The 27,201-nt window shown below is 44.9% G+C and overlaps 1 protein-coding gene across 1 annotated transcript; it reads left to right on the top strand.

Annotated features, from left to right (window-relative positions):
* On the top strand, positions 1 to 23,577 carry C4H13orf42 (chromosome 4 C13orf42 homolog). The gene is made up of 4 exons (XM_036080911.2): positions 1 to 417; positions 20,326 to 20,473; positions 22,009 to 22,249; positions 23,249 to 23,577. The coding sequence occupies exons 1-4, from the start codon at positions 1 to 3 to the stop codon at positions 23,508 to 23,510; spliced, it is 1,068 nt and encodes a 355-aa protein (XP_035936804.1). The 3' UTR covers positions 23,511 to 23,577.
* The last annotated feature ends 3,624 nt before the right edge of the window (positions 23,578 to 27,201 follow it).

Raw genomic sequence — 27,201 nt, 5'->3', positions numbered from 1 at the left:
ATGTTCAGAAGGCTGCATTCGATCTTCAACTCCGGCCCGCAGAGGAAGGCGGACGTGGCCGAGAGCCCCTACTCGGACGGAGCCAGCCCCACCGTGAGGCTGATCCGCAGCAGCTCCATGTACGTGGTCGGGGACCACGGAGAGAAATTCAGCGAGTCCTTGAAGAAATACAAAAGCCCCAGCAGCACGGACACCAGCCTGTCCTACCTGCAGCAGGAGGGGGACCGGGCGTGGATGTACTCGCGCACCCAGGACTGCCTGCAGTACTTGCAGGAGCTGTTGGCCTTGCGGAAGAAATACCTCAGCAGCCTCGACGGCCTGAAGCCCCGCCGCGCCCACGGCCTCTCCTCTACCTCCTCTAAGTCCTCCAAGAGAGGGGAAGCGGCCCCTGGCCAGTCCACGTCCAAAGACAGAAAGGTAAGAGCTGTTGAGACATCCAGTGTGGAGGAGAATTCTTGCGAGAGCTCAGGGGCCGGGTGGGAACAGGGCTCGCCCCCTCTTCCCGCGCACGCGCAGCTTAACTTGTCTGCGCTTTCCGAGCCACAGCGCCGTCCTCCTTCGAGACTCCCACCGCCCTCTCCTCGGCCGGGGGAAGGGTGGCAGTCCCCTGTTGCCCATCTTCCTGGAGGAGGCCCTGGGGAGGAGCGGTGGGTGGTGTGCACCGAGCAGCCCGGGCGGAGGGCTGGGGCTTTGGTGGCAGGCCGCACTGCGTTCGCGCTATTTGTCACTTACCGCCGGCTTGGTGGGTGAGATGACGCTTGTGTGGCTTCTAAAAATCCCAGGGGCAAGTGCAATCTTCCTGGGAACTAGATGCTGTCCAATATCTAGGTGCTTAGCTCCACGGGAGCCGAACAACTGGAGGATGTGCTCCCCATGTAGGTTGGGCCCAGGCCTCCCAGGGACTCGGGCGCAGCCTCGGGAGAGCCTGTGACTTCGAGGAGATTGCCTGCCAGCTTTGCTGGGCACGGGAGGCTTCAAGCCCAGGCAGCCCGAGCAGGAAATTAGTGCGAGAAGTCACGGGCAGTTATCTCGGGGTTTCTGCTTATCCCGGTGTTTGTACACGTTATCTTTCGCTGAGCATTGGATTAATGCTGCGGGGGGAGCTGGGAGAGACCCCCGGAGCGCGGAAGAGCAAGCTGAGGCGCAGGAACCTGCTCTGACAGGACCTCCAATTCCTTCGGGCACTCCTTCCTTCACTCCTCAAATTTTTTTTTTTTTTCTCAAATGCCTGAGGTTTGAGGCTGTTTTAACCATTTCCCTGATGCCTGGACAGTGGCCCCGTCTCTCCCACTCCTGTTCCCGCAGAGTGTGCTGTGCGCTGTGGAGGCCCCATTACCGTTGAACTGGCCGGCTATCAGATCTCTAGGGCTTGGCCTCCCCCGACTGGTTTCAACTGTCTGCATTTTATCCCAGGTGGGATTGGTTTAAATAACCACTTTAACTCCAAAAGTATGTCAGTGTCCCAGTACCGACTCTTGGGTTCCAGAACTGACCCTGTGACCAGCCAGCTGTGGATTGGTGAGCCAGGACCCTTCCTTCGGGGTCACCTCCCATGACAGAAGGGGCTGCAGTAGGTTCTGGACTCCCTCCTCGCTTGAATATCCTGGGGTTCTCTGCTCAGGTTAGCTTCCCTTCAGGCACTGCATTTTCCTGAAAAAAACAAAAAAACAAAAAAACGCAGTTCTCTCTTTATAAAGCCTAGCTCCCTCCCTCCCTGCGCTCCCTAGTTCGGCTGTCTGAAGATTCCAGGGAGGGCTTAGGCACACAACGCCCAACTCTGGCCCTGTGGAATGACACAACGTGCGCATTTCCTCTGGAGATGCCTCTCACCATGATGTAACCGGGAAAAAATTTTTAAAATGGCTTTGAAGTCAGTCAGGCCAAGACCCGAATTTTAGTTCTGTCTTTACCAGCTGTGTACCTTTGTCAGCTTGAGTTGACTTCTCTGGGCCTCGATTTCTGTAGCATAGAAATGGAAATAAGAATACACCTTGTGAAGGAAAAGCAAGGTCCTGCCTGTGATAGGAGCTGGCACATAGTAGGTCTTCCAGTGCTTACTAACTCTGAAATGGAAGGTGCGGGAGGCTTCTTAGCCACCGGCAGACAAGCTCTCTCCTTCGTGGCTCCTAAAGAAAGAGTCGGATGCTGGGTGTGCCTGAGACACAGCGGGTGCCGTCTCCGTGGCTGGCCAGGTGGCCTGTGGTGGCCTGCTCCGTGCGTGGGAGGGGCAGGGGACCAGAAAGCGCCTTTCTTCTGGAATGTCATCCCTTTCCTGCGTTGGTAGAAAACACCTGCTGATCTTCAGGTTTTGGCAAACACCATTCGTTCCACTGACCCCTTGTTGTGTGCTGAATTGTGTCTCCCCCAAATCATATGTTTAAGTCCTAACCCCCAGTACCTCCAAAGGTGACCTTATCTGGAACTAGGCTGATTAGAGGTGAAATGAGATAGGTTGATTGCGAGCATTAGGGTGGGCCCCTAATCTGACAACACCGTGTCCGATAAGAAGGGGAAACTGGGACGGACACACACACACACACACACACACACTCCCGGGGAACACTAGGCGAGGTCTGGAGTTGGCTGCCACAAGCTGGGGACGCCCCAGAAACTGGGTGGGACCTGGAACACATCCACCCCTAATGTTTTCAAAGAGAACATGGCCCTGACACGATCTTGGCCTCAGACTTCTGGCCTCCAGACTGAGACAGTAAGCTTCTGTTGCTCTAAGCAGCCCAGGGGGTGGGACTTTGTGATGGCAGCCCTAGGAAATGAGCACAGCCCTCCACAGAATTAGCCTTTTTTCCTCTCTCCCATTAGTCTAAACACACCCCTGTTGTAGCATTTATCCCATCCTCCCGTGGCACGTTGCCTGTGGGTCTCCTCTCGTGCACAGCAGGGACTCTGGTACACGTGATCACGCTCAAACAGCATCTTTGTCATTCTTCTATCCCCAGAGCACAACCGTGACTACTTCTTGGTCACTTACGAAAGCTTTATAAACTTTAAAGTCTGGTCTTCTGTGCACAGATCACGGAAGAGCTGGCCTCCGTGTAGGGATTGAGCAGTGTTCTCTGGGCACCATAGCACCATGCAGACCTTCTCTCCGCACCCCCCCCACGAAAACCAGCCCCTGGCCTGGCCACAGAACCTGCGCTCCCCTGGCTCTCTCTCTTTTCTGGAAAGAGAATGGCTTTCAGGCTGTTCTGTTTAAAACTCTCCGTAAGAAATACATGTTATACGCAACTGATGAATTATTGAACACTACATCTGAAACTAATGATGTACTGTAGCTAATTGAATTTAAATTAAAAAAAAGAAATATATTTTAGATACTGACCTAGTTTATTCAATACAACCAAAACAAAAATTTCATGAGATACACTTATTCCTATTCTCTATCTGGTACTCATATTTTTTCAAAACACTCGATACTGTTCTTCTGTTGTTGTTTTGCATGTTGGTCATGACACACTAAATTTATTTCACAAGCCACTCCAGGGTCCAGACTGACACTTTCTCACACCCTGGTAAGGCATTCCAGTAGGGCCTGCTGACATGTTAACAGTGGCTAAGGCATGATACACCAGGGTGCCAAATGGTTTGGTGTCCCAGCCCCCTGGAGATAAGACAGCTGGGACAAGTACCCGTGTGGATCGGTGGGAGGAGGGAGTAAGGACAGGCCAGAAGGAAGGCGAGCCTGGGGTGGATGCGGGAAACCCCTCCTGGCCCCTGCACCAAGGAGGTCCTGGCCAGGCTCTGTGACAATCTGTTCCTCCCTCCAAATAGGAGGTCATTACAAAAATGAATGAAACACACGGTTTGCAACGTTTTGATATCAAAACAAAAAACCCACCTCTGAGGACTTTTGTGTCAGCATCGGGTATGAGCTATAGTTTGGGACTCATTGTTTAGATGCTCCAGTGTTAGAATTTCCAACACACTGCAAAATTCAAGTGGCAGGAGGAGGCCATATTTGAAGTGGGTCCTGTACTGGAACATAGAGTTTCTGAACCAATAGGGGCAAAGCCACCCAACCCCCTGCCCTGGGCACTTCGGGTGTTCCTGCCAGCGAAGAGGCGCATTGCCAGTCTCCTCCACACACCTCACCCCTGCCCCCCTGCCACGGTCCAGGTACAGTCAGGCACCACTGGCAGTTAGTCCTGACTTCTGATCATCCTAGAAACATGCTGAATCGCAGCCCCAGTCTACAGAGGAGAAAACTGGGTCTCTGAGACAGGAAGTGATTTATGTAAGGCTGTGCACCCGATGAGGAGAGAGCCGGGATTTAAACTGGGTCCGCGTTGTGCCAGAGCTCAGACTCTTGTCAATGGAGCCACAGTGCCTTTCAATCAGAAAACGTATCATATCTGTCAGATGGGGGAGTGCGCCCCGCAGGATGAGGGGAGCAGGCTGCTTTATCGTGCACCCCCGGGCCAGGGAGAGTCATCAGGGAGGTACCCGCTTCCTACCCCGCATGGAGTCGGTGCGAGGGCGAAGCTGTCTCATGGGGGGGGTGCATGGCCGGGCTCCCTTGTGCAGGAGAAACCTGGACCTAACGCATGCCCTGAAGGCGTGCATCAAGTTCTCTCCTCTCCACAATCCATGAGTCAAATTTCCCTCCATCTCAACACCTTCCCTGCACACGGCTACCTCTGACTCTACTTTTACTCTTGGTCCCTGTAGCCCTGAAGCCCTGAGTGTGGATTGTCTACTTTTGCACTAGGAGGAAAGCTGGGTAAACAGTGTGGGCTCAGCTACAATGCGAACTTCACAATGGGGCAGATTGTATCTTCAAACCATTTCAACAGAAATACGTTTTCATTCTTCCTCACTCATTCTACAAAGTATCTGAGATGAGCCACCTACCAGCAGAATAAAGTAGCAGCAGATATTGGACAATCGGGAGAGAATAAAACATCAACAGAAAATCAAGGCTATGCAGATCATAGAGCTGATTCAGCAGCTACAGAGGAGCATCAGGTTTGGCTCTGTACCTCTTAGAAGCTACCATAAAAAGAGAGCTGGATCTATATTAAAATTCTGTCTAAGAGGAAGAACCATACCCTTTGGTCAGTGAAAGTGAGATTTTTTCCCAGCTTTAAGTTCCAGAATTTCTCACATGGGACCTGATGCAGAAACCACGTGTGATGTGGCTAGTAATGCCCTCAACAATATTTAAGTAACAACTCATCAATAGATATGTCTGTCCATCCTCCCTCCCTCCATTCCTCCCTCCCTGCCTCCCTTCCTCAACACATATTGTTGTTGTCAGGAACAGGGTGTGTGTCAGGGGCTGTTCTAAATACTGGTAATTGAGTCAAAGTCCCTATCCTCATGGGTGGTCACGCTTGTGGGAAAGCAAGGCAATAAACCAGTACACACGTTTCTGGTGGTGACTTCTCAGAGCCCCTGCTGCGACGAGCCTGACCTGCATCTTCCTGAGGGTCCAGGCCACGGCACCTGGGCACATAACTTCTGTCCATCCCTTCCAGACCCAGCAGAGAATTCAGATGCCAGAGGCATGATGGACCACACACCCTCCCGCCGATCTTTGTCAAAAGCCTCCGAAGATGTGGTGCACCCTATGAGAGAAAAATGTCTGTGAAAAGTAAAAAACTATCCTGTTGTGTTTCTTGCTATTTGACCCCCTCACCTCAGCACCTTGGAAAGCGAATTCTCCCTCTGAGATCTGTTTTGGGGTCTTGTCTGGGACATGACTGACCTCAGTCTGTGTTTCCCCCCCTCACCTAGTTCTTTAGGTAATTTCTTCCAGCTGCTGGGAGGGGCTCTGGGATATTTGACTTTTATCTTTCTACTCCTCATAAAGACTGCTTCTCTCAGCTTGGATTTTTTTTTTTTTTAAATAATAGCTTTAATTTACATACCACGAAACTCATCCTTTGAAGTGTATTACTGAGTGGTTAGTATCTTCAGAGTTGTGTAACCTATCACCACTGTCTAATTCTAGAACATTTCATCACCCATCTCAGCTTTTTTTTTTTGGTGGTAAAATAAACATAATATTTACTATTTTCAACATGGCACTTCTTAGCATGTTCAGTGAGTGCTTTTTAAGTGTCCCCAGCTTATGGGTAATGAAGTGTATCACAGTTAATAAATTCTTAAGAAATTAAATGTTTCTCTTTGGATGATTTTATATAAATTTCTTTTAGAGGAAAATGTGTAACACTGGACACCTTTCAAATTGTTAATTGTCAGACAATAACCAGAGTTCTTCCCACTAGTCTTCCATGAATTTTTCCAAGCGATCGTTTATATAAGCCCATAGTACTGCATCCAAAAGACTATTAAGCCTTAGTTAATATATTTTTAGAACACTTTATGAAATGTATTAGTAGTACACTAGAAAAGGAATCCATTAAGAGGTCAGGGAGGCTCTAAAATACTTCATTTAGGAATCAGGAGAATGTTTTTTATAAAAGGTCTGATTATTTCTTAAAATATAAAAGTCTTTTTAAGTAAGATACACTTTAAAAAATTTACCACTTTAACCATTTTTAAGTGTACAACTCACTGGCATGAAGCATATTCACAATGGTGTGTAGCCCACTACTCTCCTTTCCAGAACTTTCTCATCACCCCAAACAGAAAGTCTCTAACCAGGAAACAGTAACGCCCCATTTTCCTGCTACCCCAACTCCTGGGAACCTCATTATGCTTTCTGTCTCTATGAATTTGCCTACTCTAGGAACCTCAGATAGATGAATCATATACAATTTGTCCTTCTGTGACTGGTTTCTGTCACTCAGCATGTTTCCCAGGCTCATCCATGTTAATGGGTTGCATGTGTCAGAACTTTCTTCCTTCTGTACGGCTGAACAGCTTGGGTTTTGATGGTTGGTGAAGAGGAAGTGTTTGCGATAAGGCTCACTCTGACCAGAGTGCTTGTTAGCATAGGTTGGTTGCAGTGCCCCAATGGAACACTGCTCAGATGGTTTGAGCTGGACATTTTCTGAAGCTAGGGATCCTGGTCACCCACCGCAGACAGAAGAAAACATTATTAATTCTCTTATGGGTCATCTAATTCTGAGCAGTTTGGATTCCTGATATGTCTGCTTGGATGAACTAGCTGCAAAATGCACCCCATCCTTGCACCCCGCCCTACTCCACCCCAGCTAAAGAAATTCGCCTGCTATAATGGTTTAAAAAGAACCAATGGGATTCTGGAGAATGTTTGCCAAAAGTGATTGATTTTTATTTAAAGTAGTTTTATTCTGGCAATAGTTTGTTTTCAGAATCAATTTTCTATTAAGGCCATCCAATCCTGGTTCATCAGATAGGACCATGTCAATAGCAAGTAGAAGAATTCTTTCTCCTCTATGGCAGGAGGATCTGAATCCAATTCATTTAAAAAGATTCCAAATCATCCATGTATGATATGCATATATAATTTCATATGGGATAGAAGGCAGATTCTAGATCTCTTTTTACATCTCTGGGAATTATTTTTCAGATCTGCTGGGGAGACTTTGTGCAAACACAGTGATATTAAAATGCAGGTTTTCTGGAGCATCAGTTACTGGGAGAGTCTCTATCACTTGGCCTATATCTGGTTTGCAGAGCTGAAAGGTGGTACTGATTCAATATGAGCTGCAAAGAACATTCTATTTTGCTTGGCACAGCTCTCCACAAGATGACAAACTGTATAATGATGATTGATAACAAAGTATATAATTCCTGCAGCCCCTCTCAGTCAGACCACAAGATGGGTAATTACATTCCCCAATCTATCTTCCAGGCACATGCTGTTTGCTCAGCCTAGAAATAATACTTTGTCCCCCCTTTTCCTCTCTACCACACCCCATTCACCTGGCTAACTTCTTGTCTTTTAACAGCAGAGAAAGCATTTCCCTAGGAAGGCACTTCTCACATTCACAATCTAAGACAGTGGATTTCTTCCCCTCCTTGTGTCTGACCCCCATCTAGCACTTAGCACCCAGCGCTGTAATTGTCTGTTCATTTGTTAGTTCTGCTACTGGCCACGAGCTCTTTGAGTGGGGGCACTGTGTCTTATTTATCTTCTATCTCCAACCTCTTGCGTGGCTCCAGGCACATAGCAGACTTTCAATAAACCAATAACCTGAGAAACTCCAACTGTAATTTAAGAAGGTTTATTTTATTTTTTTATTATTTTTTTATTATGTTAGTCAGCATACATTACATCATCAGTTTTTGATGTAGTGTTCCATGGTTCATTGTTTGCGTATAACACCCAGTGCTCCGTGCTATATGTGCCCTCCTTAATACCCATCATCATGCTCTCCTTAACACCCACCACCAGGCTAACCCATCCCCCCACCCCCCTCCCCTCTAACACCTCAGTTTGTTTCTCGGAGTCCATAGTCTCTTATGGTTCGTCTCCCCCTCTGATTTCCCCCCTTTCATTTTTCTCTTCCTTCTCCTAATGTCCTCCATGCTATTCCTTATGTCCCACAAATAAGTGAAACCATATGATAATTGACTTTCTCTGCTTGACTTATTTCACTTAGCATAATCTCCTCCAGTCCCATCCACATTGATGCAAAAGTTGGGTATTCATCCTTTCTGATGGCTGAGTAATATTCCATTGTATATATGGACCACATCTTCTTTATCCATTCGTCTGTTGAAGGGCATCTTGGCTCTTTCCACAGTTTGGCTATTGTGGACATTGCTGCTATGAACATTGGGGTGCATATGGCCCTTCTTTTCACTACATCTGTGTTTTTGGGGTAAATACCCAGTAGTGCAATTGCTGGGTCATAGGGAGCTCTATTTTTAATTTTTTGAGGAACCTCCACACTGTTTTCCAAAGTGGCTGTACCAACTTGCATTCCCACCAACAGTGTAAGAGGGTTCCCCTTTCTCCACAACCTCTCCAACATTTGTTGTTTCCTGCCTTGTCAATTTTTGCCATTCTAACTGGTGTAAGGTGGTATCTCAATGTGGTTTTGATTTGAATTTTCCTGATGGCTAATGATGTTGAACATTTTTTCATGTGTCTGTTAGCCATTTGTATGTCTTTGGAGAAGTGTCTGTTCATGTCTTCTGCCCATTTTTGACTTGATTATTTGTTTTTTGGGTGTTGAGTTTGAGAAGTTTTTTATAGATCTTGGATATCAGCCCTTTGTCTGTAGTGTCATTTGCAAAAATCTTCTCGCATTCCGTGGGTTGCCTCTTTGTTTTGTTGACTGTTTCCTTTGCTATGCAGAAGCTTTTTATCTTGATGAAGTCCCAAAGTTCATTTTTTTAAAAAGAGTTTATTTATTTATTTTTACGAGAGAGAGGGAGAGAGGGAGCACAAGTGGGGGGTGGGGAGGGAGGAGCAGAGGGAGAGGGAGAAGCAGGCTCCCCACTCAGCAGGGAGCCCGATCTGGGGACTCCACCCCAGGACCCTGGGATCAGGACCCGAGCCAAAGGCAGACGCTTAACTGACTGAGCCACCCAGGTGCCGTTAAGAAGGTTTAAGAAGAAAACTTACAAAGTTTGGTGGAAGATCTAGAAGAGCAGTAGATCTGTTGTTTTCACTGAGTGGAAAGTTATCTTTTATTTTTAGTGGAGTGGAATATAGTTTGAGTATATTCATATAGAATCATATCCTAATAATTAAAATATCCAATGTGTAATGTATCAGAGTTCACCATCAAAAGGACATTTTGGGTAAACTTAAAAAAAATTTTGGATGATAAAATTATATTATATTAGATAAATTTATAAAACACAGAGAAGTATAAGAAATAAAATAAAAATAACTTAGAATCCTACCATTTAGAGATAATCACTTTAAAATATTTAGGTATATTCTCTTTCAATCATTTATTTCCTGAATATTTGCATATATGTATATTAGGGTTGTCAGCTAAAACAAAGGATGCATTTAAATTTGAATTTAAGATAAGTGATGGTTTTTTTCTTTAGTATAATTATGTCCATGCAATATCTGGTATATATTTATACTAAAAAGTTATTCATTGTTTATGTGAAATTGAAACTTAACTGTTGTCCTATACTTTTATTTGCTAATTTTGACAACCCTAATGTATGTGTATGTATGAATTTACTAAATTTGGTTTATACCATATACTTTTTTATAATCTCTTTTCAGTTAATATAATATTTTGTGGATTTTTTCCCACCTCATTAACTAGTCTTTGAAAACTAAAGTTTTAATGGCAAAAATGTAACAACTCACATTCTTTAAGTAATTGTGAAGAATTACAAATAAATACATACTACTCTATAAGGCATGTTTTAGTGATTCCTATAAGTGTGACTAATGGGGCAAAGTTTAAAGATCATTCATTTTTAAAGATTCTTCTACATATTGCTTTCCAGAAACATTTTATAATTTACACTTTCATCAACAGTGAGTTAGAAAGCACTTCATATTGCATTTTATTAGCACCTAGTATTGCATTAATTTAGAAAGCTCACTGATGTAATAAATTGCATTATTTTATGTACTTTTCTTTGATTATTGCTTGAGCAAAGAATGACCCCTTTAACTTATCAAACCAATGTGCACTTCTTGTTTAATTGATTGCCCATTCATGTCTTCTACATTTTTCTTCTGGCTCTATTAAAGATTTGTTATTTCCATGGACTCATATTAAGAATATGAGCATACTGTCTGCCACATGTGCTAAGATATTTTCTCCAAGTTATGATGTGTGTTTTAATTTTATTTGACATTTTCTGGTGTATAAATACTATTGATTTTTATGTAGTCAAAGATATCCATTTTTGTCTTTGATATTTCTTCCATTGTTTTCCTGCTTAGAAAGCCTTCTATGTCTCAAGGTCAGCTGTGTATTTGCCATTTTTTCCCCTTTTTTGATAGTTCCATTTTTAAAAACCCATCTTTTATCTATCAGCAATGTATTTTGACAGGAAATGGGAAGTGAGAATCCAACTTGAATTTTCCCCAAGTAGCAAAGTTTCCCACCATTTATTGACAAATTCATCCCTTCTCTCTCTGGATTGTGATGTTTCACTTACTGCATGTGTGGGTTTTATCCTATTCTTCAAGGATATGAATTCAACTGAATTTAATCAGGCTTCTAACTTTTTGATAAATGTGAGCAAATTTTTTCCACTCGGTGTTTTGTTAAAGTGGAATGATCATTTAGATGACGTATAAGGTGAGGAACTACCAGGTGTGGGCAAAAGAAATAGTGGCCTTAAGGTTAAAAAGCAGAGAGGACAAAGACTAAGTCTATCAACCTGTGAATCTATAATATCTACGATCAAAGAGAGAAGATGTGTGGCTACGCTTCCAAAATGATTGTAATGTTTAGTTATGATAGGTAATGCCAAAGTCGAGTTATACTAGAGTTTGTGACAAACTTCTTTTTTTTTTTTTTTTTAAAGATTTTATTTATTTAACAGAGAGAGAGACACAGTGAGAGAGGGAACACAAGCAGGGGGAGTGGGAGAGAGATAAGCAGGCTTCCCGCTGAGCAGGGAGCCCGATGCGGGGCTCGATCCCAGGACCCTGGGATCATGACCTGAGCCGGAGGCAGACGCCTAACGACTGAGCCACCCAGGCGCCCCTTCTTCCTTCTTTTTATCTCTTTGGACTGATTTTCTCAGCTCTCTTATCTACTTCACTGATTTTTTTCTTCAGTTCAGGCAAGTGTACCATTTAGCTTAAATTTTGTTGAAATTTTGTATGTGGGTATATGTATGTATGTAATTAAATTCTAATGACTATATCTTTTTTCAAATTGCTTGTTTCTCATAGCTTCAGTTCTTGTTTCATAAAGTCCCATTTTTTCTTCACAAACTCCCACTCAGTTATGGGTACACACTTTCTTAGGTGTTGTAATATAAAAGGGATAAGGTAAATATCACTTGGGACTTGGTCTTAAATATCCATTCCAAGGATGGCAGAAGGCAAAGAAGATGTGTTAGAGCTTTTAGGGTTTGTCCTCAAAAGCTCTTTTTTTTTTTTTTTTGGTGATATTAAATTGCTTGTGGATAAATTTGAGCTGTTTTGCATTTAATTTCACACAGCTGAGTGATCCAAGGGAAAATGGTCTCTCTAATCCCAACTAGTTCCACATCTGATCCTGGAAATTTCATCACAATATATGGACATTCATATTTCCAGGTATTATTTGCTCAACAGAGTGTTATCAGTACTCCATAAAAGTAGGAGTACAGAGTTCTTAACATTTGCCAAGTTAAATCCAAAAGGATACATTAGCAACATGCAAGCTGACTGGAGAAAACAAACATTAGGTAATAGCTGTATATAGCATATATTCATTCATCAATGAATAATTACCACTCCATGCCAGACATTGAAATAGGTACTCAGCATTCATAGGTGGAATGGTAGTCTGTTTGCCCTGACACAGCCCATTGTCTCAAGCTGCAATCCTCAGCATCACTGGTGTGTTGACGTTCCTTGGCAGAGAAACAGATAGAATTTCAATCAGAATGTTGGGAGTTGTGTATATCCCACAACCTGTCTCATATAGGCAGGGACTGGCGGCGAGCATATATCATAAGAGTCTTAACTGTGAGTGTTAGTTGCCAAAGCGTTGCCAAAGAATTACAGTTGCGTTCATTTGGGGAAAATGCAAAGGGAAAGGTAATTGGAGACCCAGGCCTGGTGTGAGGGGGATGGGACAATGAGGCTTGGAAAATGATAACCAAGGCCACCGAAGGTTACATGTGAAAGGCACATTGGAATGGAGTAGGCAATGCAATACGGATGCTTTCAGCCCATGTGCCTTCTCCCCAGGGCTGCTATGGGGTCGACAGCGAAGGAACACGAGCCCTGTGGAACTGGGGCCCGAGCAGGTGCAATGGGAAGGCTGCCCAAAGCAGTAGTTAAAAAATTTCGGGCTAGAAGAAAAAGTCAAGATTGGGAGTGACACAAGAGGATGTGGCAGTGGAGGCGGAAAAGGCCCACAGAAACTATGGGAAGGCAAGACAAACGAACAAACAAACAAACAAACAAAAAACAGCAAGCTAGAATCAGCCTGGGTTTAAACCAGGACTTGAAAAGACCCAAACATGTAGCTTAGCCTTGGAACTCAGAAAAGTCACCACAGCATTCATTTGGAGACATATAAACGTGTATTTTATAAAGTGCAACAGAAACTCTGTTAACCAAATCCTGTGTGACTGACTTGCCAGGCGGCTTGATGCTTCCCATTGTCTCCGTCAAGCAGATACATAGAGAGCGGAGTACTTACAGTTAGAAGCCTACCCCAAGCTAGGGTATTACTGGCAAAATGCAAAATGACATATGTGTTAAGCACTAGCTTTCATAGCAAAAAATTACAAAGCCAAAGATCTGACAATAGGGGACTCCGGTTCGTTCTGCCAGTGGGTCTGCACAATGGAGAGCCAGGCAGGGTTACCAGGGCTGAGGAGGTCTTTGTCTACTGCTGGGAGTAGTCCTCAGGATACACTGAGTGAAGAAAGCAAGGTTTACAGCTGTATCTTGTAGGCTACATTTTGTTTTTTAAGAAAGTGGGTAAACACAAACATAAATTCACGTTTGCTTATATTTTCAAAAGGAAACAATGGAGAGATAAACAAGAACCTTGGCGCCTACCCACCACGAAGCTTAGCAGAGGTGAATGCCAAACACTAAACCCAGGAAGCAAACAAAGATGCAAGCTGAGGGAATGCGTTCCCAGGAGGGGGTCCAGGTCAAGTCTGGGGACTGGGAGGGAAAGGTAGATGTTGGGTGCACCCCTGTGGGGGATGCTCTACACCCCCTGTTGGTACAGGAAGCAGAGCATGGGCAGATGGAGTCCCTTTGCTTGGCCCTCTGCGTGCCGAGGAACAGGAGGTACACAAGGACACAGTGAGTCTGGGCACTGAAATCCCGGGGCTTTGTCCTCTTTCTTCAATGACCTGTGTTCTGTCCCCTGGGGTCCTGTCCCTTGTGTCCTTGTCTTGATAGAGACATTCTTGTCTGCACTTGCAAAGCCAGGGAATAAGACTGGCATTTGAGATTTCTGTCCTAAATCAGACCCTGAGGTGGGGATTTGTGGGTGCGCTGGCTCCCTCTCCCATGCGGGGGCCCCCAAAGAGCAGTGGTTCTCCCCTGCTGTGTATTAGAATCACTTGATTGTCTGAACCAATGGTCTGGGAAAGAGCCAGGTATAGATAGACATTCTTTAGGAGCATCTCAGGAGATGCCAATGTCCAGCTGGAATTGGGCTCCCCTGTTATGGAACCACCCTGACAGGGACGAGGGAGAGGTATACCGTCACTGGCCCCCCCGGGCCAGGCTCTCAGACTCATTCAAGGGATGCTGCTTTCATTTGCAGGGAAGGAAGGCAGGGGTGAGGAAGGAAGGAAAGCAATTGTTTATTCATTTGCATTTATTTGTGCCCCTACTTCATTCCATGAAGGGTTTGGGGGGAACTGACAAAGGCAGTTGGGGCAAGTGGAGGAAGCTGTCCTTTGGGATGAGACTTGGTCACACAGATATGTGTGGGTCAGCCACAGATAATGTCACCAATGTCTCATTCTCCAGACACACCAGGATCTACAAGCTCTTTTAGCAGAAGCAAGTTTTAGAATGGTAATGTATTGGATGGGCCAGCAGAGACCCCAGAAGCAGGACCTGGAAGAGCAGTGCTGGCTGAGGAGCTTCTATGTCAGGGTGCCCCCGAAGGCAATCACTTCTCAGCCTCATAGAAAGGACAAGGTATGGGAGGGAGACCTGAGTCTCAAATCCTAAAGCTTGAGGCTTTGGAAACAAAAAATATATTTGAATATTTGGAATAACCAACAAGTGTGCAGCTGAAAGGGTCTTTGTCTACCAGTTTTGATGGACAGAAAGTATAGGGGCTAAAGTGGTAATACATATGCTGAAGATTTATTTTTTAACTTGTAAATGTGATCCTCGAAGGACAATACTTGAGGAGTTTCTGGATTTATGAGATTTAGGAGAAGCCACCATCAAGGGTTCCTGTTAACATGACTAATGGTTGTGGTCTCGTTGGTTTCTAAGCCTTTGGTAGTTAACACACCAAAGCCGACTCTTTTCTAAATTCTTTAATAAATGAAAGCAACAGATTCAGGCTGCTCTGAGCTGCTGGCCAAAGTCAACTTCCTGGAGACACTGAGGGATGAGCAGCTTACATCATTTTGTAGGGTGACCCCATGAAAAAGAATGTGATGCCCACATGTGAGACTGAGACCCTTGCCTTAAACCAAACACTGATGGAAGTTGCTGAGTCAGAGACTCAGAGGCACCCTTTCCATGAGTTCTGAGATACAAAGACCTACAGACCTTGCATCCCTATTAAATAATATTTATCCCTCCTTTGGGGTTCAGTCCAGATTGTGTGGCTTTCTCCATTCTATGTTTCTCTTTCACTTCACAAAAATAATTTCTAAAATGATATGTGTCATAGGAGAATTAGGTTAGGGACTGAAGCCCATGGAGCCTAGGGGAGAGAACAGTCTAGGAGAGGGGTGGTCTACTGGAGAATGAGCTGACCCAGCCCATCTTGATGGATGAGTAGGAATCAGCCAGATGAGACATTCAAGGCAGAGGGACCACTAAGAAAAACCGCAGGAGGGACAAGAATTGTGACCTGCCCCAGAGGTGGGCCCTCCTATCGTCTGCCTGCAGGAAGGATGCCTGGTGGCCTGGCCTGCTCTGCTCCTACAGACTGCCAACCAATCCTTCCCGTTGCAGTCCTGCTCCCCACTCCCAACCCTTGGTGTACCCGGTGTTGCCAAGTCTGGTGCATTTCGGGTTCTCGAGGGTCAAATTTTACCCCTTTTAGTTGCCTCCCTAACCCATGATGTTCTAGAAGGCTGGTCCCTCTGCTCTTTCACATCTCCCCCACTTCATTTGCTTTTCAACTGCCAGAAGCTTCTGGAAATATCTCTTTTACTGATGGCCTCTCTCTTCCTCTCTTTGTCCTTAGGTTTTCTTCTCTCTGCCCTCCTGGTTTCATTTTAGTGGGCTCTTTGAAGGGGGAGGGATAAGTACACGTGGATAGTATTCCACTTTTAACACAAAAGATTCAGGCTTATGTTGTGGTTCTTAAAATTTTTCTGTAAGAAAGTGCCTTACAAATATAAAAGGAAAAAAAACCCTCTCCGTTTCAAAATGTCTTCTAGTAGTATGAAATGCATACATTTCACCAAGATCTTGTATGTACATCCAGATGTCATCATTTTATTTCCCAACATCCCAGCCTGTACTTTAATATTCACTTTTAATACCATCTCCCTTCAAAAATGCCCACATATGGCACAAAAACAGACTCACAGGTCAGTGGAACAGAATAGAGGCCCCAGAAATAAACCCATGGTTGTAAGGTCAATTAGTCTAAGACAAAGGAGGCAAGAATACACAATGGGGAAGAGACAGCCTCTTGGATAAATGGCGCTGGGAAAACTGGATGCACACACGCAAAAGAATGAAACCGGACCACTTTTTAACACTACACACAAAAATGAACTCAAAATGGATTTAAGACCTAAATGTGAGATCTGAAACCATAAAAATCCTAGAAGAAAGCACAGGCAGTAATTTCTTTGACATCAGCTGTAGCAGCATTTTTCTAGATATGTCTCCTGAGGCAGAGGAAATAAAAGTAAAAATAAACTAGTGGGACGCCATCAAAATAAAAAGCTTTTGCACAGCAAAGGAAACCATCAACAAAATGAAAAGGCAACCTACTGAATGGGAGAAGATATTTGCAAATGATATATCTGATAAAGGGTTAATATCCAAAATGTCTAAAGAACTTATACAACTCAAATACCAAAAAACCCAATCAATCCAAAGAAGATATACTGATGGCCAACAGACACATGAAAAGATGCTCAACATCACTCATCATTAGGGAAATGCAAATCAAAACCACAATGAGATATCACCTCACACCTGTCAGAATGGCTAGAATCAAAAAGACAAGAAACAGCAAGTGTTGGCCATGATGTAAAGAAAAAGAAACTCTTGTGCATTGTTGGTGGGAATGCAAATTAATGCAGCCACTGTGGAAAACAGTATGGAGGTTCCTCAAAAAATTAAAAATAGAGGTACTATATGACCCAATAATTCCACAACTGGGTATTTACCCGATGAACACAAAACACTAATTTGGAAAGATATATGCACCCTGATGTTTATTGCAGCATTATTGACAATAACCAAATTATGGAAGCAATCCAAGTATCCAACAATAGACAAATGGATAAGGAAGATGTGCATGCACATGCACGCGCACATACCACAGACACGCACACACACACGAATATTACACAGCCATAAAAAAGACTAGATTGTATCATTTGATACAACATGATGGACTTAGAAGATATTATGCTAAGTGGAATAAGTCCGACTGAGAAAGACAAATACCGTATGATTCCACTCCTAAGTGGAATCTAAAAAAGAAACAAAAACAAATGAATAAACAGAAAGCAGAAACAGACCTATAAATGTGGAGAACAAACTAGAGGTTGCTAGAGGGGAGGAATGGGGAGATGGACAAAATGAGTGAAGGAGAGTGGGAGATACAGGCTTCCAATTATGGAATGAATAAGTCATGGGAATAAAAACACAGCATAAGGAATACAGTCAATGATACAGTAATAGCGATGTAATGGGACAGCTGGAAGGTACACTGGGGTGAATGCAGCATAATGTATAAACTTGTCAAATCACTACATTGTACACCTGAAACTAATGTAATATGGTGTGTCAACTATACTCAAATAAAACAAAAATAAAATAAAAATGCTCACATAAAATAAAATAACTCTACACAGGGTCAGAAGAGCCCAAGTTAACGCATATTGTCACTTCTTTTCCTCCCTGAGTTCTCTTATTTACTAAATTCCTCAGACAGCTTTTTTTGGGTTCACACATTGATTCTTTTTTTTCTTTTTATTAACATATAACGTATTATTTGTTTCAGGGGTACAGGTCTGTGATTCATCAGTCTTACACAATTCACAGTGCTCACCATAGCACATACCCTCCCCAATGTCCATCGCCCAGCCACCCCATCCCTCCCACCCCCCTCCACTCCAGCAACCCTCGGTTTGTTTCCTGAGATTAAAAGTTTCTTATGGTTTGTCTCCCTCTCTGGTTTTGTCTTGTTTCATTTTTCCCTCCCTTCCCCTATGATCCTCTGCCTTGTTTCTCAAATTCCACATATCAGTGAGATCATATGATAATTGCCTTTTTCTGATTGACTTATTTCACTTAGCATAATCCCCTCTAGTTCCATCCACATTGTTGCAAATGGCAAGATTTCATTTTTTTGATGGCTGCATAATATTTCATTGTATATATATACCACATCTTCTTTATCCGTTCATCTGTTGATGGACATCTTGGCTCTTTCCATAGTTTGGCTATTGTGGACATTGCTGCTATAAACATTGGGGTGCAGGTGCCCCTTCGGATGACTACATTTGTATCTTCGGGGTAAATACCCAGTAGTGCAATTGCTGGGTCATAGGGTAGCTCTATTTTCAACTTTTTGAGGAACCTCCATACTGTTTTCCAGAGTGGCTGCACCAGCTTGCATTCCCACCAACAGTGTAGGAGGGCTCCCCTTTCTCTGCATCCCCGCCAACATATGTCATTTCCTGACTTGGTAATTTTAGCCATTCTGGCTGGTGTGAGGTGGTATCTCATTGAGGTTTTGATTTGTATTTCCCTGATGCCGAGGGATGTTGAGCACTTTTTCATGTGTCTGTTGGCCATTTGGATGTCTTCTTTGAAGAAATGTCTGTTCGTGTCTTCTGCCCATTTCTTGATTGGATTATTTGTTCTTTGGGTGTTGAGTTTAATAAGTTCTTTACAGATTTTGGATACTCGCCCTTTATCTGATATGTCATTTGCAAATATCTTCTCCCATTCTGTCGGTTGTCTTTTGGTTTTGTTGACTATTTCTTTTGCTGTGCAAAAGCTTTTTATCTTGATGAAGTCCCAATGGTTCATTTTTGCCCTTGCTTCCCTTGTCTTTGGCAATGTTTCTAGGAAGAAGTTGCTGCGGCTGAGGTCGAAGAGGTTGCTGCCTGTGTTCTCCTCAAGGATTTTGATGGATTCCTGTCGCACATTTAGGTCTTTCATCCATTTTGAGTCTACTTTTTGCATGTGGCATAAGAAAATGGTCCAGTATCATTCTTCTGCATGTGGCTGTCCAATTTTCTCAACACCTTTTGTTGAAGAGATTGTCCTTTTTTCATTGGACATTCTTTCCTGCTTTGTTGAAGATTAGTTGACCATAGAGTTGAGGGTCCATTTCTGGGCTCTCTATTCTGTTCCATTGATCTATGTGTCTGTTTTTGTGCCAGTACCATACTGTCTTGATGATTACAGCTTCGTAATAGAGCTTGAAGTCCGGAATTGTGATGCCGCCAGCTTTGCTTTTCTTTTTCAACATTCCTCTGGCTATTTGGTGTCTTTTCTGGTTCCATACAAATTTTAGGATTATTTGTTCCATTTCTTTGAAAAAAGTTGATGGTATTTTGATAGGGATTGCATTAAATGTGTAGATTGCTCTAGGTAGCATAGACATTATCACAATATTTTTTCTTCCAATCCATGGGCATGGAATGCTTTTCCATTTCTTTGTGTCTTCTTCAACACACGTTGATTCTGTGCCTTTCACTGTGAGTTCTCCATGGAGGTCCACCACGGTGCTTGAACTTCCCCTTCAGCCCCCCGAGACTACTGGTGGGAGGTTGTGAAGATGGTGGTGAGGAATGAGATCATGAAGAAGAATAGATCAGGACAGAGCCTGGAACCTGGCTGGGCACTCAGAAGACTTTTTTTTTTTTTAACTCCATATTTTATTATGCCTTATACTTTTCAATCATACTAATTTTTCTTCAATTTATTCCATGACTTGAGCTCAAGTTTGGCCACTTTAGGTCCTGACAGCTCTTTCAGAGCATTTCTAGTCTATCTTGTCCTTTCTTTCCTGCTGTGAGCCCCTCATTGCCTATCAACGGAGCTGCAGGATCACCTAATTGGGTGTTTACCAGCAGGGAAAAAGGCCAAAGGAAGACTAAGTATTTTGCCTAAAGGTCAAAACAGTCTCTTGAGTAAGAACGTAGATCTTATTATTTATTTGTCTCTCCTTGAGACAATTAGAAACCCATTGACCTACAGCAATTGTGGGTCCGGAGCATCCACCCTCCTTCCCCACTTATTTAAATTTACTTTTTTAACTCTGCAAATTCATAACTTCACATGCATTTAGTTTCAGCAGTGCTGCATTCTTTTTGGTGGTGGTGGCTTGCTTGTGTGTGGGTGCTCCGAGGCTGGCTCAGGCAACTCTCTCTCCTGCCCTTCACCTCTAGCAGAAAGCAACCCCAAAGAAATGCTCCCAGTTCAGCGCAGATGTGGCCGAGGCCATGGCCTTCTTTGATTCCATCATTGCGGAGCTGGATACAGAGAAGCGGCCCCAGGCTGCTGAGGCAGAGCCTCCAAATGAGGACGTGGACTTTGATGGTGAGTGCTCCCCCCGCCAGGGGGCAGGGGGTGGGTGGGTGGCGGTCTCTGGAGTGGGCTGTCTGATGAGTTATCAGGAACCCCACCTCGGAGTAAAGGGAAACTCGCATCCACACTCGGGAGCCCCGCCTAGGGCTTGCTCTTCTCCTTGGGGGCCCTTGGCTTTAGGTGTCCCTGCATCCACCACCCGACAACATTCACGGCCATATCTGGACAAAAACTCCTTCCTGTGGTCCACTGGCCAAAGCTGAGGCAAAGCACTAAAGAAAGGGACTGGGGGGGGGCTGGTGCTATATGGCTGTGAAGACAGAGTTTCAGTCTTTCAAGATGAAGTCCTGGAGAGCCGTCACTCACCAGTGGGGACATATTCTGTACTCCTTAACTGTGCACTAAAAGATGACTCAGATGGTAAATTTTATGTTATGTGTATTTTACCACATTTTTTTTTTTTAAAGAAGAAAAAGGAGCAGAAACTGTATTTAAAAATCTGGCTTCTGACGCTCCCTGAGCTAGTTTGGCACTCTCTGCTGGACCTGAGTGACCCTTCATCTGCTTTGTCCCCCCTCTGCCCACAGGGCCCTCTGAGGCCCTCATGATCAGTGCTCTGAGGATGATGCACAGGGCAGGAGAGGAGCAGGGGGCCTGCCTAGGCCAGCCTGGGTCCCTGGAGAGAGAGCGAGCTGAGGGCTGGGCTGATGCTTTTCTCCGCCAATCTGTGTCACTGGCTTTCTCCTGGTGGAAAGTAAGCAATTTGACCACTTCATGAATTCAGCCCACTTTTAAATTCCATTACTTGACTATCAGTTTCTTTCATCTTTGACTTGTCCTTCTTGGCTTCATTGATGATGATTTTATTCAGGGATTACTGGCCCTTGTTACTGAGGGATCAGCTTTTGGTACCAATACTAAATAATTCTTGAGTGTTTTACTTAATGCTCAAAAGGTTGAAGATTACATCCTTGTGGTTTGTAGCTGGTCTGGCCCCTCAAAACACCTGTATCTGTGAAATTTAGGTTCTCATCGGGTTTGGTGGAATTTGACAGAAGGATACTCCCACCCCCCAAGCTCACTGTTTCCTGGAGGGGCATCTGCTCACCCTCCTCCCTGACTGCAGCCCCTCGGTCCCTAACAGAGGCCAGCCCTCTTCTCGACAGTCGGGCCTGAGGGACCCAGGACATGGGCAAAAGAACAGCAAAATCCACCGAGGATGAGAAAAATAGGATCTCTTTGCTATTTTGTCATCTGCTCTTTTCGCTTCACAGTATGCAGTACACCATGGGTGTCTTTGCAAGTCAGTACACATAGATCTGTGTCCTTATTTTTAATGAACACATCAATATTCTGCTGTGTCCCTAACCATAACTGCAGGGTCAGATCAGATCGTGCCCCCTGCTTGCCTTTCCCATCCTTTCTAAGAACCCGCTGTGGTATCTATGCATTTGTTGTGGTTCTCAGCCCGAGTCACCACATCACCTCTCCCGCTCCTCCCTGACGCTGAGTCCTCCTTTCCTGGGACTCCTGCTTCTCTCTTCCAGTGGCCACCAGCTCCCGGGAGCACAGCTTGCACTCCAACTGGATCCTGCGGGCGCCACGCCGGCACTCGGAGGACATCGCTGCGCGTGCTGTGCACGGGACACATGGCCAGTCTCGAAGGACCATGGAGTGCAGGACCATTGGCACTCAGAGGAGACTCGAGAGGCACCCCATTTACTTGCCCAAGGCTGTGGAAGGGGCATTCAGCACCTTGAAATTTAAGCCCAAAGCCTGCAAAAAAGAGTAAGTGCTTGGACCAAGTCGTACAACCAAGATGTTTTTGTGTCCTCCAGACTCCTGGGGTGGTTCTTAAGGTGCCTTGAGTCCCCATCCTATATACCAAAAATTATTTTTATGTATTTTGGGGGGAGGGAGATCTTTGTTAAAAATGTTTTTTCTTTTGGAAAAAAAAGTATAAGTGGAGTATAAGTCTATGCTTATACTCCAGCCTGGTTCACCCCTGTCACCACTCCTCACTGTCACTTCGGCTCTGGATCTGCCCTGCCCTTCCTTCTGGCCTTTGTAGCCCGCGTGCTTTATGCCCCCCTCCTCCATTGCTTCCCCACCCCCCCTCACCTTGCCACTGACAACCTGTGTGCTAGGAATTTTTAATGAGCGTTTGGGTTGAGGAGGGCATAGCACCAAGAGGGAACCAACACCAAACTAAGCAGCTGCCCCCGCCTTGGAAAGGCATTGGCCTGACTTAGATGGAGAACTTCTTGTTGGCTGGGCCCCTCCTGGCCACCTTACTACCATTTTTCGGCCTTTCTCCCTCCCGCTCCAACTCTGCCAAGACAAGTTACCATTGTTAGCCCCCAAATTCCTGTGGCCTACTCATTCAGGGCAGTAAGTACTCTCTTGCTCTGGGCAACCCAGGTCATGCTGTAGGGACCTCCCCTTTCACAACAGAAGGGTGTATCTGGGCTCAGCCACTTGTTTTTCTTTGTACAAGAGCCATTCAACTCTGATGGGTTTGGAGCTTTTCTAAATAGCATTTTTCCTCCCATAATAATGGACTACATACTGGACACACTGAAACCAGGCTCCAGCCCTCATCGTCCATCCTTCCCGCTCAAGGCCAGCCCAGGGGCCAGCCCCCATGATGACACTGCTTTGGCCTCTGCAAGGCCCAGCATCGGGGAGCATCTGAGGGTCTCCACGGGAAGAGTGAATCAGAGCATCCCTTCTCTGTGCAGCCAGCCAAGCCACACTTAAACCCTCTGCCTCATTCCTCCCTTCCAGCCTGGGGAGCCCCAGACAGATCCTCTTCAACTTCTCAGGAGAAGACATGGAATGGGACGCAGAGCTCTTTGCGCTGGACCCCCTGGCGTCTCCGGGGGAGGACTTCCATGAGACCGAGAACCCCAAAGGGCAGTGGCTGCTTCGAGAGAAACTCGGGAGTGAACAGTGCCTTGACTCCCTCCGGGCCAGTCAGCCTGACTCAGCCTGGGTCCCTGAGAACGTGGCGGCTTTCAGCGCAGCACACGGTGTTTGGAAGGGTTAAAAATGGAAATTGGAACCAAGTCAAGCCCATGAACCCATCAGCGCTGCCCGCTGGTGCCCAGTTAGTGCCAAACACACCTGCGGCCTCCCAGAGCACCTGCCTGAGGAGACTCTGGAGCCTGGCTCGCCTGGCACAGCAGGTTAGCAGGTAGGTACGGCCTGGCTGGTCTTCCAGCAGAAGGAATGGAAGGCCTTGAGTGGGAGTGTCCGGGCTCACTAACCCGGCCTCCCCTGGGGCCTGTTTCAGTTCTCTGTGCATCTGTCCAAGTGGCTGCTAACATTGTGCTCAGCACAGGAAATGAGCCCCCCCACCCCCCCCACTTGGATCTCTGGGCCAAAGTTGTCAGAAAGGCAGTTGTCTCAATGGGGCTCAGAAACACTCTGGTTACAAACAGAGGTTGCCTTCCTTTGTGCAGAATGCAGTTCAGGAAGCAGCTCCTTCTGCACTAGCACTCTCACGCTGTTCTAGAAACCTCTGCTGGATGACGCTGGAGATGGGGCCAATGCCCTGGCATTGGGAAGGAGTGTGTCAGGGCTCTGCCTTGGGACCTCACTATCTCTCCCAGCCCCCAAACCCAGCTTCACCTCCCACAGGTGGTGGGCTGGGGATGGCGGGAGATGAGCGGTGCTTTTCTTCAAATTATTGTCCAGAAAGTCCTTACAGACACCCCTGCAACCAGTTTATGGCAGGCTGTGCCTCTCCCCTCCCCCAAATAAAAAGAAAATCAGCATCCTTATGTTCTTTTGGACTAGAAAGGATTTGTGAGTTTAGTAACTATCTGAATCAGAATTACCTTTTAAATTGCATTTCTCACATACTTTTTGCATTTCTGCCTGCTCGAGTTTGAGAGCCACTGGTTCGGAGAATACATTGCATTTTGTTCATTCTTACTATTTCTTCTGGTATTTTCTTATAAAGAAAGAAGTCATCCATTGGTGCATGCTCATGAATGCAAGCGTGCTCTTGGGGATAAGGGAGGGAGACAGACGAGGACAAACCAATAATCCAAATTAAGCCCAGAATGCTCCAGGCTAAGGCTAGTCTGAGAACAGAACAGAGCTCTCCTTCCAGGCTCACGTAATGATATTCTTATTGTTGAGTTTTTTAATAAAGAACTTTTTATCTATGTGAACCCAACTATCTGATTCTAAGTATTTATAACTCCTACGAGAAGAAAAAAAAATACGCTAATAATTATGTGGCATTCTTAGAAATCTTGTATCAACACATTTCAGATGAAAATTTACTGGAAATGTTTTAATACTTGTCTTTATTATTATTTTCTTTTTGAGTGCCAATGTCAATGTTTGGGAGATTTCTTTCATTTTGTTGCTTATCCTAAACCCACTCTAGCCAGAAGCTTGACTGAAAAATAAATGTTTGGGAGATTTGTTTTATAAACTGCATTAAAGCACACCAAGTTAACATTGCCACAGACCTTTCTTTTCCCCAAATGTGGGCCTTGTTTTGAAGCCCCACAAATGAAAATTCACTACTGAGGATCATTTTAGGATGAAGGTCTTTTTACCCTGCCTCTTATCAAACTACAGTTTATCATAGATTCGACCCTGACATTATGTGGTGAAGACTCTGTGTACATTTTGCTTTACAGATAAGAAAAAAATAAACAGGACAGAGAGGATGTTTGGAGTCTTGATTTTTTTTTTTTTTTTTTAGCATTTATTGCTTATGGGACATGAAGCTGTACTTTTCTCTTTTGCTTCACGTTTTGTATATTTTTGTCTTTAATGAGACTATACACAAACTGCCTAAGAAATTCCGCGATTCAGAAACAGAAGGCTGGCTTGTCTTTGGGATGATTTTAGGTATTTGAAATTGGTGATAAACCCCGGGATCTGGGCTTTGTCTAGGGAATCCTGAGATGGGGTCTTGAGATAAATAAAATTTGAGACAATAAAAGTCAGTTCAGTAAAATCAGCTCATTTGATTGATTCTTTTCACCTGTGAATTGACCAGTTATTCAATCAGCTGCTCCTTGAGGCACTGTGGTAGCTTCCCCGGATTGTCTTGGTTTTGATTTATGGAAATATACCTATCTTTAGACAGAATGTCCAAAAAGAGGATGTGAGTTCCTGGCATCGGGCTTGTTCTTTAGACCTTGCTTTCTAGCTCCCACCACAATGTGTCTTCTTCACAAAGGAAGATCAATGGGGAGTTTAGTTGGAGCGGCATATCTCCAGCCCTTTGGTGGTAGCCCTGCAACTGAGAACATGGCTTCCAGGACAGAACTTTCTGGGCCCACTCTCAGACAGAGCCCAGAGGAGACTACATTCCCCTCATCACTGATGGTCTTTTCATGGTGAATTGGTTTCTTCCTGGGGCTGTAACAATTCCCACAACTTTAGGGGCTTAAAACAACATAAATTTATTCTCTTATAGGCTAGAGGTCAGAACTAAAATCAGTCTGACTGGGATAAGTCAAGGTGTGGGCAGGATTGATTTCTTCTGGAGGCTTTGAGGGGAGCATCCATCCCCTGGCCTTTTCCAGCTTCCAGAGGCTGGCTGCATACCTGGCTTGTGGGCCCCACCTTACGTCACCCCAGCCTTTTGCTTCTGTCCTCCTGTCTCCACCTACTCACTCTGATCTCCTGCCTGCCCCTTATATGGATGGACCTTTGTGATTATGTCAGTCCCACCTGGATGACCCAGGATCGTCTCCCCATCTCAGAAACCTCAACTGAATCAAATCTGCAAAATCCCTTTTGTCACATAAGGTAACATTCACAGGTTCTGGGGATTGGGATGCAGACATCGTGGGGAGACCGTAATTCAGCCCGCCACACACGGTATCACAAGGTGTTCTCGTCCTTCTTAGTAACCCAGCCTAATTTCCTTTTAAGCTAGATTCTAACTGCCCAATATCCATTGTGAACTCTGCCTTAGGTGTCATTTCCCAATTTCTTTATTACAGTTGCCACCCTCTAGTTTTGTGAAAGAGATTCTGTCTTGTCGGACAGCTTCTTATTTTGGAAAGACTTTCTGATTATACAAAATTACCAGGTGGAAAAACACAGCACTTCAACCCTGTAAGGATGAAGAATGGATAGCAAGTCTACATAAACATTGCTGATGGTCAAGAGTGATGTTTTCCTTCAATCAGTCTATCAAGTCCTTAGTAAGCAACTGCTGTATACCAAGCAAAATAATATAAGACACACTTTCTGCCCTTAGGTAATTGGCAACCTAATGGGGGGAAGATAGAACAAACATGGATCGGACATTGCTGGGCATTTACTGCTTCATTAAGCATTTCAGTCCACACACAAGAGGAGCTCCACACAAGCTGAGAGTGCACTCAGATCAAGGTGTTACAGAGAACTTCATGGCAGAGGTTCTCTTGAAAGACACCTTTAGACCCTGGCAGAGGATTGCTAAAGGCTGTCATTTAATGCACAAGCGTAGTTATCAGGAAAGTCACAGAAAGGGTACTGGCCAGCAAGGGGATGCCCTTGACTGAAGGGCAGGGTTTCTACTGAGCTGCTGTGGAAAGCCAGATTGACAGAAATCAAGGAGACTTGATCAGACAGGGCTCAAGAATTAAGCGTTATCCCACCTTGAACTGAAGAGTGGAGAGCAGAAGCCTCAGAAGATGCAATATAGCTGCGTGTGGGGGGGTGAGCCTGGAAGTGGCCCTGAAATGCTGTGGGGTTAAACCAATCCGAGCTCCCCA

This window comes from Halichoerus grypus, chromosome 4, assembly GCF_964656455.1.
Source record: "Halichoerus grypus chromosome 4, mHalGry1.hap1.1, whole genome shotgun sequence".
Lineage (NCBI taxonomy): Eukaryota > Metazoa > Chordata > Mammalia > Carnivora > Phocidae > Halichoerus > Halichoerus grypus.
This window is presented reverse-complemented; position numbering and strand designations above follow the sequence as displayed.